The sequence below is a fragment of the Daucus carota genome, chromosome 9 (assembly GCF_001625215.2).
Source record: "Daucus carota subsp. sativus chromosome 9, DH1 v3.0, whole genome shotgun sequence".
NCBI classification, from domain to species: domain Eukaryota; kingdom Viridiplantae; phylum Streptophyta; class Magnoliopsida; order Apiales; family Apiaceae; genus Daucus; species Daucus carota.
This window is the reverse complement of record NC_030389.2, coordinates 4,869,110-4,884,448: the sequence shown is the minus strand read 5'-3', so window position 1 is coordinate 4,884,448 and position 15,339 is coordinate 4,869,110. Positions and strand designations below refer to the sequence as shown.

Genomic DNA, 15,339 nt, shown 5'->3' with positions numbered 1-15,339 from the left:
CTTTACTGAAATGCTATGAGCTAATTTTATGGCTCTACATGCCAACATTTCACACTCAGTTACCAATGGACATGCTTGTTAATTGTTAAACAGATTACCAGCACCTCTTCCAAATCGTAAGCCATGAGCATCATAACATATTTATGGATGTTCATTTTTGTGTATTGATATTTGGCTAAAAGAGGCTACTTTATGTGGGTGTTTGGCACGGGCTTATAAACCCGGCTTCTGAATTATAAGTTAGAAGCACTTATTGTACCGTTTGTGTAAGAAGTCAAGAAGTATTTTAAAAAAGCTACGATTACTAGCTTTTGTCTCACGACTTCTACTTATTTCCCAAACACTTTTATCACTTATAAGTCTTAACTTGCTTCTAACTTCTACTTCATTTTTTTACTTTAAGCAATAAGCACTTATTTTAAACTCACCCAAACGGCCCCTATTATTGTGCGTTTAGTCTGGGAAAAATCCTAATAATCTCGCTATTTAGATGGTGATATTTTTTTTAGCTCGACAGACTTTGTATAAGTTAGATTTTGCAGTGGTACGCCTATAATATGTTCAGCCTCCTTATTAAACAGGGTAAAACTTTTTGTTCTTGATTCATCCTCAGCACGCACCAGGATCCTATAGTTAAGAAAAGTGATTTCAAGCATACATGTTTTAAGAGTTTAGCAAACTACATTTGCTGAGATGGGAAAAGGTGACAAACCATCAGGAGTGGGGTGGCTCTCTATCATTTCTAACCGTTTTGAACTCGTTCTTTTAAAAAACAATCAGTTTTTTTTGGATTTTTCAAAACTAACCAGACTAATTATATGGAACTCGGGCGACTCTTACTGGAGTGTGGACAAGAGGGGAGGCCACCCCTTCTACGGGCGAGTGGCGACCCCAACAACCAACACAGGACGCCCCAGCCATGGGCGACGTTAGATTAATAAAATATATAAGAACTGGATTTAACCCCAACCAAATATAAGAACTGGATTTAACCCCAACCAAATATAAGAAAGGTTGCAGAAGATACGTGTAACACTCCAGTCCCATATCGAGAAGAGTGGGGATATTTGTTCAGTTTATAAGCATAAGTACTACTACTAATTGCACCAACAAATCATAATCTTTTGGGGGCCTGTAGTGGGCTTCTGGATTACCCAAGTTGTTGCAGTTGGGCCAGTTTATTTGAGCTTATTTTCGGATTCGGAGTTCGGGACTTGACCTGATTTTCGAAAAAGACTGGGGATTTGACCCGGGTTGTCACATATGGTATTCAGAGCAGGCTCTCGAAAGCTTGATTCGTCAAGTTGCCGGAGGTGGGGACACGAAGGCTGGCGGTATTATCCCACAATGGCTAGAGAGGTTCGATCTGGCCTATGGGCTATCCGTTTCGGCCTGACGTCCTGCTCTCGAAAGCTTGATTCGTCAAGTTGCCGGAGGTGGGGACACGAAGGCTGGCGGTGATCCGGAGGCGGGGACACGAAGCCAGCCGGTATTATCCCACAATGGCTAGAGAGGTTCGATCTGGACCTATGGGCTATCTGTTTCGGCCTGACGTCCTGCTCTCGAAAGCTTGATTCGTTAAGTTGCCGGAGGTGGGGACACGAAGGCTGGTTGTATTATCCCGCACTGGACAGAGATCCGGAGGCGAGGACACGAAGCCAGCCGGTATTATCCCACAATGGCTAGAGAGGTTCGATCTAGACCTATGGGCTATCCGTTTCGGCCTGACGAGGACGTCAGGAATTTAAGTGGGGGAGTTTGTAACACCCCAGTTTCACTTCGAGAAGAGTGGGGATATTTGTTCAGTTTATAAGCATAAGTACTACTACTAGAGAGGTTCGATCTGTACCTATGGACTATCCGTTTCGGCCTGACGAGGACGTCAGGAATTTAAGTGGGGGAGTTTGTAACACCTCAGTCCCACATCGAGAAGAGTGGGGATATTTGTTCAGTTTATAAGCATAAGTACTACTACTAATTGCACAACAAATCATGATCTTTTGGGGGCCTGTAGTGGGCTTGTGGATTACCCAAGTTGTTGCAGTTGAGCCAGTTTATTTGGGCTTATTTTCGGATTCGGAGTTCGGGACTTAACCCGATTTTCGAAAAAGACTCGGGATTTGACCCGGGTTGTCACATATGGCTCTGATACCATTTATAACATCTCAAGCCCATAACTGGATGCATACCGGACCCAACAACCCACCACAGATCGACCCAAAAGTGCTAGCAATTTGGTATACATTAGTTAGAGTACGGCTTCTCCTTATAACTCTAGTTTTATCTTTTTTCCTTTACTTGTGTTTCAGAAACACACACTTGGTCCAAACAATTGTCACATAGAAAAGTATGTCACGACTCCCTCTATCATTACAAACAATAATTATATTTTACTAATTCTTTTCTTTTATGTACGATTTTGTATAATATTTCAATATATTTTAGTTAGGCAGCACAAAAAATCATATTATATATACTAGCATTTAACCGGTGCAAAGTACGGGCGGAATATAATTCATAATTTATTAATTATAATTTAAATTTAACATTATCTTATAAGTATTTTAGTAGTAATATATTGGATTTTAATTAAATTATTTTAACCAACTGATTATATTTTCTAAAAAAAATTAGCTTTTATAATTTATTATCTATCTATAAATTTTTTATGTTTTTTTATTTCTACAAAGTGACAACTAAATTTTAGTATAAATTTTTTAATCGAATAAGTGTTCTAAAAATTTTAATATAACTTTTGTATCATATTCTTGCAAAATTTATTATAATTATCTTGAGTTATTTAAGTAATATACATACATTATATATTTTAGTAGAATGGAACTTATGAATCTTGTTTTTTAGTTTTTTCTCCCATGAATTTTAGTTTTAGCTCGTTAAATACAACTAAGTATAAGAGTTATAAAATATCGGTTTTTCTAGTGTGTGCCCATAGACACACACTAAGCACCAAATTTTATAAGTTTGGTGGTTTTTGATTGGCTCATACTTCTTTATAATGGTGGATCCCCCTGCAAATTCACCAACCACACCAATCAAAATCCACCAAAATTATAGAATTTGGTGCTTACCATGTGCTCATGGGCACACACTAGACAAACTCATAAAATATTTAAAGATTTGAAACGTGATTTACACGGGCATGAACACATCACCAAAAATATAAATATTGCAATAAATTTATTAGCAAAAATATAAAGATTCTTTTGTAATTAGAGATCTTTTTTTTTTTTTTTGTCAGGAGAGATCTTTAAATCAACATGTATTGCCAAAAACATAAAGATTTTGTTAAATATGGATAGATACGTTACAATTTCAGTACTATATATATAATAACATCTGCATTAATTGTTAATTAATTATGACTCATAAATAATATTGATCTTAATATCTTTGCACATCGAAAAACAGAACTGCACGTATAAACTTTAAGATAGCCTTTTTAGAACACAATGAAGAATCCAAAACAAAATTGCAAGCACGTATGAATTTCAAGAACAGTGGACAACAATATTTGTATATCTTAAGAACATTTAGAACACTAAAAATAGAAAAAGAACTAAGAGGTCGTAGGGTATGAGCATTGCTCCTTTTTCTAATCCTGTACATGAGTTCTAATGCCGAACTGACCAATTCTAATATCATTGAAAACATGCACTGGGTAGCCACAAATCCATGAATCAAACCCGGTTAAAGAAATCCATGATTTTTTATCAGCAGACAGTGAGGACAAAACATCACAAGCATACAAGGTTTAACCCTAACAATCGCCTTCTCATGCCTGAACAAAAACATCAAAAACAAAGAAGAATCATTGTTCTTTATAGTGTTCAGTAAGCGAATCATGTATAAACTGTGATTGAGAGAGATCAAGAGTAAGAACAAACCTTGAGCCAACCATGTTAGCATCAATCGACGTTAACATTGGTATGTTCTTTAAAGTGTTTTGATACAAAAAAGTATACAAAATAGGATTCACAAAAATATCAAAACTAAAGAACATACCTTCCATCATCTATACTAGCATCGATCGACGTTGATATTGAAGCCTCTGCAAATTTCTTCTTCAGTTGACATACTGGTTTTGAGTTATATATCATAGATATGCAGTGCTGAAGAGATTCCTAAAATAGTGAATCGCATGATTGACGCATGAGATCAGAATAAAAAATCTCTTTCCTTATAATCTCGTATACTATGCGTATCTGTATTTTTTCTCCCCGTATAATTCAATTTGTGATTGACTAGAATGCCCCCGTGCTGGTTAATACAAATCTGGTGGAACCAACAGCTGATATTTAGTCTCTTGTGTCTCTTGATAGAACCTGTCTCCCTGAAACTCAACCCTATATATATACTGGCGCAACTTTGATGAATTGATTTGTCCCGGCGCAAGTTTGACTTCATGAAGTTAACTAGGGTTAGTTAATGAAAAGTCTATAAATACTTGAGATGTGGGTTCATAATTTACACACACTCTTCACCACCTTTATGGTGGAATGACTTTGTGCTTTGCACACTACTACACACAAATAAATCATAGCTTAGTTTTGTAATATATATATATATATATATATATATATATATATTTAGAAGCTAGGGTTTGTGAGTGTACGTAGTAGTAGCCATTGTAACTGAACCTTCGGGTTTGGACTTATAGCAGTCTTCGAGGTATTTATCAATATACAGATATACCTTGGAAAATATTGTGTGTTGGTTTAATATTTTCATATCCTCAGAAATCGACCCTATAAATATCCAGAACACGAAACCCATTACAGGACTGCAATTTATTTATCCGCAAGATTCGAAAGAATCTTAAATTGTAGTGAGTATTGTATTCAACCCCCCTTCTACGATACTTTGGACCTAACAGCTTGCAAGTTTTTTAATCTGATTCTGTTTCAGATTAATTAATATGGTATATATCTTGACATAAATTAATTTGATTCTGTTTCAGGTTATTTATGGAATATAATTGTCTGCAAGTTTTTTAATCTGATTCTATTTCCAAATTATTTAATTATGGAGGAATAGCACACAAGTCTTTTTGCATCTATAAATACCCTTATAGGTTGTAACGACATCGTAACCCGTTTTATCATGAGAAGCTATCGTTCTATACATAAGGTGAGGGGGCGAATACGTTTACCAAACAATTTTTCTTTGCCTATTTATCTTCTCCATCTAATACAATAATGAGTTACACTATGATAAATGTTTTGAATGGCGATAGAGATGATTGATTGACAAGAGTAAGAGTTTGTCGGATGTGGGAGTAGATTGCTATCTCATGAATTTAAACTAATATTTTTGCGGACAACCAATCCAAAGAAATTGGAGGAAGGAATCATTAATACACACCTACATTGATTGGAATTCATTACGTCCCGACATGATTAATGTTCGTATAACTAAAACATAATATTTGTCTCTATTAAAACTGGGGATGGTTTCAGAGTGTATCTCAATATCTTTTTTATTTTTACGCACTTATGTTCTTGCAGATTTACTGTCTGTTTTATTGGTCAATCAATGTATATGACTAGATGTCTTCAATTAGTCCTGTTAAAGAGCCGTACTTTTAAAATGTAGGGCATGATGTATATGTCTAAGAAGTAGTGTTTGGAAATTAATGACAATGTTAGTGAAAAACATGATTACTTTAAAAAAACACAATTAAAATTAAGATTCGTCATACTTTAAATCGTTAATTATATTTATAAATTTATTTTCATTTTTTTCCGCTCATGAATTATAGTCCAATTTTTAATTTTATATATTAATATTGGTATTGCATCGAGATGTTTGTAATATAAAATTTATTTTATTCTATAAATATTAATTTTGAATGATTAATATATTTTTTTATAAACTGCCACAAATTTATTTTATCTTACAAATACTAATTTTGAATTGTTAATATAACTTGTTATGATTAAGAAATAATTTCTCGTAGGTGCTGATATTCACTAAAATCATAATGGAAAAATAATTTCTTGTTGAAGTTAATTTTTCTATATAATTAATAATTTTCATTTTGAGTTAAGTTCCATGTAGTCCACATATTTACTGTACTACCGTAGACCACGTATGTTCTGCAACTACAAAATGACATAAAAACATTGCAAAATGTATGAAACTTGTTATTTTGTGAAATACATTCTATAAATATCACTATTTCATGAAAAATATTGAAAATCATTTATGTTCGACAAGTAGAACACATATGTTCTATAATATGTAAATATGTTCTGCAAACTTAACATATTTTGCAGAATAATGTGTTTTTCACTATTTAACTTGTAGAATGTTTATAGGATTGTCAAAATTTTTAATAAAATAATGATGTTTATAGAACATGATTTGCAAAATAACACATTTTGCAATGTTTTTATGTCATTCGATAGTTGGATAGTTGCAGAAGATATGTGGTCTACGGTACTACAGTAAATATGTGAACAACATGGAACTTTGTTCATTTTTATTAATCTTTAATCAAGTTCTCAGATTTGCGAAAAGCTTAAAAATATAAACCGAAACTCTGTTCGAACCGGGGATAAAAAAGAACTGACCTGATTGCTGTCCGAGCGAAGAGGCGGGAAATAGACAAAACCCTAGACCTTAACATCCCATCTTCTCTTGAATTCATCTGAATTTCACTCGAATATCAAATGGGTATCAAGGTATTTTACAATTGAATCCAAGAATTTATGTTTTAGCTCTTTTAATTTTGTGGGTGCACAGTAATTTTGATTCTTGGTTTTATAGGGTTTAACAAAGCTTCTTGCTGATAATGCTCCAAATGCCATGAAAGAACAGAAATTTGAGAGCTATTTTGGCCGTAAAATTGCTATTGATGCTAGCATGAGCATTTACCAGTTTCTTGTATGTATTTATAATTTAATGTGTGTAAATATTATGCCTTTCATACTGGAATGCTTTGAGTACTGTGGTGTGTGATTTATATATGTGTGTATATGATTTCGTGGTGTTAAACAATGTAGATTGTTGTCGGACGAACCGGGACCGAGATGCTTACAAATGAGGCTGGTGAAGTTACTAGGTACTGCTTGTATATGTTTACACTGTGTTATTCATGTTTAAAAAATGACTAGTGTATCCCACTCGTAGCTCGTAAAGATGTTCTGTTTAGGAGCCTTAGGATAACATACCCACATAGACGTTACACCCTACGTTTGAAAGTAGAGAGAGTATAATAATAAAGACCGCTGCACTGGAAAGTTGTGAAATATGTGTTTCCATTGGTGATGGTTGTATAGAGCCTTGACTCATGAACTGTTACCCAGATTTGTTTTGAAAATTACTTCTTTTGGTGTTTATTTGTTTGAGGGTTCAACTAATGTATAGCATATATGTTGGTTTTTGTTTTGTAGTCATTTGCAGGGAATGTTTAGTCGCACTATTAGACTTTTGGAAGCTGGATTAAAGCCAGTGTAAGTCATTTAGTAAACCCTTGCTGCTAGTTTGTTTATGTTTTAACATTTTAACAATAAATGTATTATATATTTTTTTAGTTATGTGTTTGACGGAAAGCCTCCGCTGCTAAAAAGCCAAGAGCTTGCAAAACGGTATGTCTGCCTTACTCTATTCTTTAAATAATTTGATGTTTTCTAGTGGGTTAGATTCTAATTAAGTATTTTTTTGAACTCCTATATTCAGTTATTCAAGGAGGGCGGATGCAACTGAGGATTTGAACAAGGCCATAGAGGTGCTTATTTTATGGAACTTTATATATAAATATTTCCATGTTTGCATTCCTTATGGTTTCATTTTATATTTCTTTTCGTATAATTTTATGTCGGTGGCGGAACCAGGGAGTGTTTAACCCAGCCTGCAGCCCTGGATGAATACAAAAAAAGAAGAGTGAATGTGAAAGTCATGATTTTGATTCACAATTCTTCCTTGTAAAATTAGTAGAAATCCTACTTTGAGTCCAGGCTGATCTTGAAAAATAAATGAAAATTTTAGTATATAGAATCCCTCAGAACTTTTTGAAATCTGGTTCAGCCACACTTATTGTAGTCTTCATCAACAATACATCCTAATCAAATTGTCTGTTATACTGCAGTCTGGAAATCAGGAGGAAATAGAGAAGTTCAGTAAAAGAACTGTGAAGGTACACTGCTCATAGTTTTTCGCTCTCCAGTTCTATTGACTAGTTGATACAGACTAAAGTGTGAAGCAGATTTTCATGGAGATTAATCTGGCTAATAATTGAGCCTTAAAAGGGAGTTCAAGAATATCATTTTCTTCCGTTCCTTCGAAATTTTAATGTAGGATAAGGCTTCTTCTAGTTTTCTCCAGATATGGCCTTACATGTTATCCATCTATTTTAGCTTCTTACACTGGTCTTTATCTGAAGCTTAAAGCGTGCTTAAACACGTGTTGTAGGGCCTCTTTTGCAGCTCAATACATTTAGAAGCGGATAACCAGATATTACTAATAAATAAGATAGTATTAAAGTACATTGATCAACCCTTATTTCAATAAAGTAGACTGGGTATGAGTAGAAAAAAGTATCTTTAATTTGCAAGCAAGAACCGGAGGGTTCATATATAGTGAAAACACACAACACACACACACACACACACTGATACTTACATTTATGAATATCTGCAGATGTTAGAACTTTTAATATTATCTAGCCTACTTCAATTTTTCAACTTCTGTTAAAGAAGTATGGGAATGTAGGTCCAAAGTCATATTGAAGATGCTTGACCCATATGTATGAGCCTAATAACTCTTTTGTTCCAGGTAAAGGAGTTTTCTACTTCAGAAAATGGAACCTAAAATTTTGATGAAATGAATCGAACTTTTAGGTTAATATTGTAACTCAAGTAAATATTTAAGCAAGCTTATAACTCCATGACCTTAGTAATGCTAAATGGGACCTAAAAATTCTTTATTGAGACATTCATTTGTTCAGTATGGAGGTGCTCCTTTGTCTATGGAGATCCTTCTTGTTTTTGGTTACTACTTTATCGAAAGAAATTGTACCATCCTTTGTTATATGACTAATGATTCTGGGGTTTCAGGTGACAAAGCAACACAATGATGACTGCAAAAAGCTTCTTAGACTTATGGGAGTTCCAGTGATTGAGGTGACGCTAGAACTTTATTACAAGTGCTCTAGCATGGTGCATATATACATACAAAAACTTCTTAAACTTGCATTAGTAGCACCTCTTATCACCCTTGGCAGTCAACGTGACACCCATAACAGAAGGAACATTATGAAGTATTAAAATCTTATTTTAAGATTGAAAATCTAATATAATTGTTTCTTATGTTTTGCTCATTTGTAACTGCCAGGCTCCTTCCGAAGCTGAGGCACAGTGCGCTGCACTTTGCAAATCAGACAAGGTACGTATCTCACTGTTAAATGTTGCAACTACTGTATGTAGACTTTTTGCTGATTCGATGAATGGGTAAAGTTAAATGATATGATTATAGTTTTGATTCTTTTAGGAAAGTAAAACTTCAGTTCTATCCCCGCTACTCAGGGTTCTTATCTTATTTCTGCATTTTGCCATACCTTTGCGAGTTAGCGTATTAGTGAAGAAAGAAACTGCAGGACATCTTGACTGAGCACGATTGTTTTTCTGCATGTGTTCAATTTTGTACTTGAACATATGTATGTTCATGAAACATAGATGATAGATATAAAACCAATCATGTTTGCATAATTTACACCAAGACTGCTATCAATTTATCCGTAAAAAATATCCTGTAAAATTTGGAATTACAGGAACTGGTTAGCTGAAATTTTGTCATTCAGGTTTATGCTGTGGCCTCCGAAGATATGGATTCACTGACATTTGGAGCTCCTAAGTTTCTTCGCCATTTGATGGATCCTAGCTCAAGGAAAATCCCAGTAATGGAGTTTGATGTTTCAAAGGTACCTTTTGACCAGTTTTATAGGTAAATTTTAATTGCTTAGCAGATCAACAAAGTCTCTTCCTGATCATTACCAGGTTTTGGAAGAGTTGAATCTTACCATGGACCAGTTTATCGATTTGTGCATCCTCTCTGGCTGTGACTATTGTGACAGTATTCGAGGTAATGATATGTTATAAATTTTCTCCCACATTAGCTCATTTTTAATCTTCAGTTTGGTTTGAATTTGACCCTCTGGTTAGTCGTGATTGAATCGATTTCAGTAGAAATCAAGGGTCGTTTATGCTTCTACAGTGCATGAAGTATCCAGGAGGGTCAAGTGCTTAAGTTCTACCTTTATAAGTAAATTATTTAGATACTCAAGGTTCGATTACCTTATTGCCTTGTCAGTATTGCGTATTAATTAAAATCCCTTTATCAGACAATTTAAACTCATGTGTGTAAAATATAAGAATTGAATATTGAGTTGCAAATTATATGTGACAAATGGTCAGAGTGCAGCTCAACAACAATCTGGGTGGTAAATCCATTTTTAAACTGCCATACTCAATAATTTAATTATGCTGTCATGCTTGCCACTATGGCCGAGCATCCACTTGCTATCTGCTAAGGGGTTCGAACCTTTAAAACCTCTCTATGAAAACAAGGCAAGGCTGTGTGCTTTGGATCTTTCCCAGATTATGTGATGCGGGAGCCTTTCCCTCTGGCTACCTTTTTCTGATGGAGAATGCTTAGTTTGCTTTAAATGCTTCTCTTTAGATTGTTTATCTGGACTTGGTCATATTGCCTTAGATTCTTGTCATTGTTCAATCAAGACATTTATATGTACCGGGGCTACATATTCTAAAGTTCTACTTTTACGCACAGAATAGAGGATTATGTATTACCATCGTTCTATATGTCGAACCCCACCCTACCAATGTATTGCTTGTCCTAAAATTTATGCACCTTTTAATCAGGTATTGGTGGTCTGACTGCTCTGAAGCTCATCCGACAACATGGTTCAATAGAGAGTATATTGGAGAATTTAAACAAAGAAAGGTTCTACTTTTATCAGTCCTCCATCTTTAAATTGGTTTGCAATTATGAAGAAGGCTCATGTTCAGTTTTGTTCATTAGTTTTTTTCTTAAAACTTTTTGCATTGTAGCATTCTTACAAAAATTATCTTGAACAGTGTTATCTGAAGCTGCATTTCCAGGCATATAGCTCTTCTGTATAATATCCACATCATTATAGATAGAAAAGAAAATTTATTGTCATTTATAGTACATAATCTATTTAATAATGGGCACGGTTGAATGCACATACATAAAGCTGAGTGTTTGCATCATCCCCTGTTCTCTTCTGCGAACTTTGCATAATTTCCGATTTTGTGCTGCACATCTATTGAAGCCTAACATATGTCTCCCTATGTGAAGGTACCAAGTACCTGATGATTGGCCTTATCAAGAGGCCCGGCGTCTTTTCAAAGAACCATCGGTTCTTTCTGATGAAGAGCAACTTGATCTTAAATGGAGTGCTCCAGATGAAGATGTTAGATGCTTTTAGTTCAAAATCTTAGACTATTTATGAATATTTCTTTTGCATTTTGGTATAAGTTTTCAATGATTTCTTGTTTGTTGTCTTCTAGGGGTTGATTAACTTCCTCGTGAATGAAAATGGGTTCAACAGTGACAGAGTAACGAAAGTACGCCTTCGAGTATTATTTATTAAGTTCTTCTGCCATATTTCTGCCATATTGTTCGTAAGCAAATTGGTTTATTATTATGTTTAATACTATGGATTCTGAATTATATCAGGCAGTAGAAAAAATCAAAGCAGCTAAGAACAAGTCTGCACAAGGCCGGTATGAAGCTGTTAAAAAAAATAATGGAAATTGTTAAAAGTTTTTTGTCTTGTACTAATAATCTCTAATTATGTTCTATTTTCTTGAACAGGCTAGAATCTTTTTTTAAACCGATGAGTAAACCCTCTGTTCCTATTAAAAGAAAGGTATGCATTTTCATCTGCAGTTTTAGAAATTTCATTTATTACTGAATATATCAGTGAAAAACTTATCAATGTAGTACTTTTAGTAGCTTGATAGTAATAATCAATAAATTACTGCATTTCAGTCCTACTCTGAATATAAAGTCTCTGTATCGTGGTTAGATCTACTTAAGGTTTTATAATTACCATACTTTCTAAATCAGATTTGCTCCATGTATTTTTATTTTTTTTGTGAAAATCTATGGAAATATGAGGTTTTGAGTTTTCCCCCTTCCCTTGTAAGTTATACATTAGATGATCTTGCGTTTTAAGCTTGATGGTAAATAAAGAAAACGGCAGTAAAAAAATGTAACCATTAATTGAAACTTGAAAAGATCACTGGAAACTAAATCTTTCTAGGCTACCATCATATTTTTTTCTGTCAGGGAACAAAATGCATTCTTGGATCTCCAAAGTTCTCAAATGAGCTTAAGCTTTTATCTTTGCAAACATCTATGAAGGGCACACCCACTGTCTTGGGTTGCTTAAGCCTGCCAAATCCATCTATGAGTTTCAAGAAACCTATGATGTTTTCCCGTGGTCTCTGCTTCAGCGTGTTAAGCTGAAAACCTGGTGAACCTTCAGCTGAGCGTTGTACTAGCAGTTTTTCATAAATTATTGAATCCAATGATCAACAGTTGTGTAATCCTGTTTTTTGCCTTCTGAACCAACAGTGTATACGGCTTATGCCTTATATTTTATGTGTCAGTAATATGAGCACTATGGTATAATACCCATGAGAAAAAGTGCTCGTTTTGTATAATTATGTATCCTGTCATTTAAGAATACCATTCTGCGGAGCGAACATCTATCGAATTTGTTATATCCAGAAAATCTCTATTATCATGTATATCCTTATATCTACCTTAAAGTTTACTGGACAATAGTGACGGGCTGTGCCTGGTATATTCGTGCGGATAAAATAATAATGAATATAATCTGTATGTTGTACACACCATGACTTTGAGGGCCAAGAGATGCACATTATCTTGTGCATAAGTCGTAGATATAGACATGTTTAGACATAAAATCTGTACATACCTTTTTTTTTCCTTGAAAGAGCTGGTATGAACATTCATAGGCTTTTGCTTCTATCTATTATATGATTAGATAGATGCAGTGTAGCATACAGAGTTTTGTTTGATTTATGCTTTGCTATTACTTTCAATGAATGCTCTTAGTGTGTCATACACGCCTTGATACTATCTCTTCTTTTATGCTTTTGGTTTGGTGCTTTTGTAATTTGGCCAACGAACAATAGCTCTCATCCATCACTGTGCCCTGTGACAGGAGACAACTGAAAAGGCTGCAAAGGAAACTAGTAATAAGAAGTCAAAGCCTGGCAGCAGTAAGAAAAAGAAATAGTTGATTCTAACATTTCGATGTCGGGCGTACTTATGTCAGGTAACATTATCTTAATCTTATACAGGTTGCAATTGTATATGTTCTAACTACTGTTGTTTCGATGTCTTTAACTTTAAGTATATATTACGTATAATGAAGTGTCAATATATATATTTATATCTGGATATAGTTTTTACGTATTTGGCAATTTTAGCTATTTTTTTTGTCTAAATCAACTCAAAACCTAGACGTAATTAATGTATCAACATTTTTAGTACAAATAGCAACTTAGTTGTATAGAGTTTAAATGAGACGATAGGTGTACGGTCTACCAGCTTTGTGTGTGGACTAGTGTGGTGGATTGTAACCACTCACTTTACTAAAGTTGGCTCTCTAGAGAAAACTAAGCTTGAGACCAGACTCCTTTTGCTAAACTCTATTTCAAGCTTTTAGCTTCTCATTAGGCCCGAGTAATGGGTACTATATAAAAATTGTTCAAGTCAAACTATATTAAGAGTATAATTTCCTGGCATAATAAAGCGGAGAAGGTGTATTATTTGTGGATTGCATAGAATTATGAAGTAAATTTTTTTGAACCAAATACAATTATACATATTTTAGCGCGTTCACTAACTTTTCACTGATACTGCTGAGAGTATTCGTAGATGATATTTACTTCATGAGAAGTACTTTTCTGAGATCACATACTTTATAGATTCATGTCCCTATTTGTAGACTGGAGCATGTATCTTAATTTGACTTTACAAGTTTTGTTATTATTTTTGCTTCTAGATGTATGTTGTATATAATAATAAAGTTTCAAATAACCTTAAATTTAATCTCTGGAGATATTGGTTGGTTGCAGATCAGTTGGTTGAGTTTACATGACACTAATATTCTCGCGGTAGCTGTTGTGTGGTAGGATGCTGTTTTAGGCGGTGCGGTTCCTGTTTTATGAATTTGAGATAGAAACCGCAACCATTTTCCTCATGCTGTCATGGTGATGGTTAACTATTGATCCTAAATTCTTAATCCATGTGAAGTATATAATTAGTAAGTGTATGGATTACTAATGCATTTTCCTGGATGACCTGATGTTTAGTTTTTGTAATAACCGTGACTCTATATGTGGGTTGTTCACAACTGTTTTAGCAATCCATATTATACCACCTGTGAGCTATGTAACTAAAAAAAAAAATCAAAATCTGAAGTGATGGACAAAACTTTGAACTTGACTAAGTAACGCTTGCTCGTATAGAAAAGGGAAAATAGATTTTTTTATCACCGAACTTATTATGTTTTTAAAAACTTGTCACTCAACTAATTTTTTTTTCTTTTAGTCACTGATGTTAGTTTCGGAAATTTTTTTGCCACTAAAGTTAGGTTCGGATTTGATTATTACCATTATATTAATTTTTTGTAGTATTATTAAAATATAGTGATAACATGTAATATTTTGATGATTTGATATATGTCTATCTTTGTATATAGTACTTTTATGTACCCAAGATCGTTTATCTTCGGTGATAAGAGTTAAACACGTATTTTACGGTTTCTAAAAGTGTACTCTAATAAATTATTTTATTTTTTCTTCTGAATAAAAATTTAGTGTTTGAATTTTTATACGCAAAAAGAAAATCTCATAAATCATCGAAGATTAAGTTTTTCTCTCTATTTATTTATCTTCATCTTGAAAATTATAATAAGATAAAGTTATTAAAAATTATGAGGATAAATTTAAGAGAGGTCTTAGGCTGAACTAGGTGATTGAAACTTTAATAGTGAAAGATGATCGCATCGTATCACTTAATTAGACTTTATTTTATTATGGAGAGCATAAATTATTTGAAGTCATTGATTCTATACTGATGATTTAATGAATTTTTAGAATTCTAATTACGATTTGTCCTGATTTTAATATTATATCACCTCATTTTATGTTATTATTGCTATATACAAAGATATAAACATACATCATATTATCAAAAGAATTATATACTATCACTATGTATTAATAATGCTACAAA

General features: G+C 33.7%; 1 protein-coding gene across 2 annotated transcripts; it reads left to right on the top strand.

The window, feature by feature from the left end:
- The first annotated feature begins 6,549 nt into the window (after positions 1-6,549).
- LOC108200549 (flap endonuclease 1) lies at positions 6,550-14,481 on the top strand. Of its 2 annotated transcripts, XM_017368746.2 has the most exons (18): positions 6,550-6,704; positions 6,790-6,906; positions 7,026-7,084; positions 7,416-7,475; positions 7,557-7,610; positions 7,702-7,750; positions 8,111-8,158; positions 9,078-9,143; positions 9,355-9,405; positions 9,821-9,940; positions 10,017-10,101; positions 10,899-10,980; positions 11,359-11,473; positions 11,571-11,627; positions 11,740-11,786; positions 11,878-11,932; positions 13,259-13,372; positions 14,178-14,481. In XM_017368746.2, the coding sequence occupies exons 1-17, from the start codon at positions 6,693-6,695 to the stop codon at positions 13,331-13,333; spliced, it is 1,152 nt and encodes a 383-aa protein (XP_017224235.1). In that variant the 5' UTR covers positions 6,550-6,692; the 3' UTR covers positions 13,334-13,372; positions 14,178-14,481. The 2 variants fall into 2 exon arrangements, with proteins under 2 accessions (XP_017224235.1, XP_017224234.1); XM_017368745.2 differs by lacking the exons at positions 13,259-13,372; positions 14,178-14,481 and adding an exon at positions 12,355-12,818 and having other exon boundaries at positions 6,561-6,704.
- The last annotated feature ends 858 nt before the right edge of the window (positions 14,482-15,339 follow it).

What these genes read in the sequence shown, in the direction of transcription:
- LOC108200549 (XM_017368745.2), top strand. An exon ending in AACAAGTCTGCACAAGGCCG is followed by an intron (nt 11,787 to 11,877) that starts GTATGAAGCTGT and finishes TTTCTTGAACAG; the next exon opens with GCTAGAATCTTTTTTTAAAC. An exon ending in CTGTTCCTATTAAAAGAAAG is followed by an intron (nt 11,933 to 12,354) that starts GTATGCATTTTC and finishes TTTTTCTGTCAG; the next exon opens with GGAACAAAATGCATTCTTGG.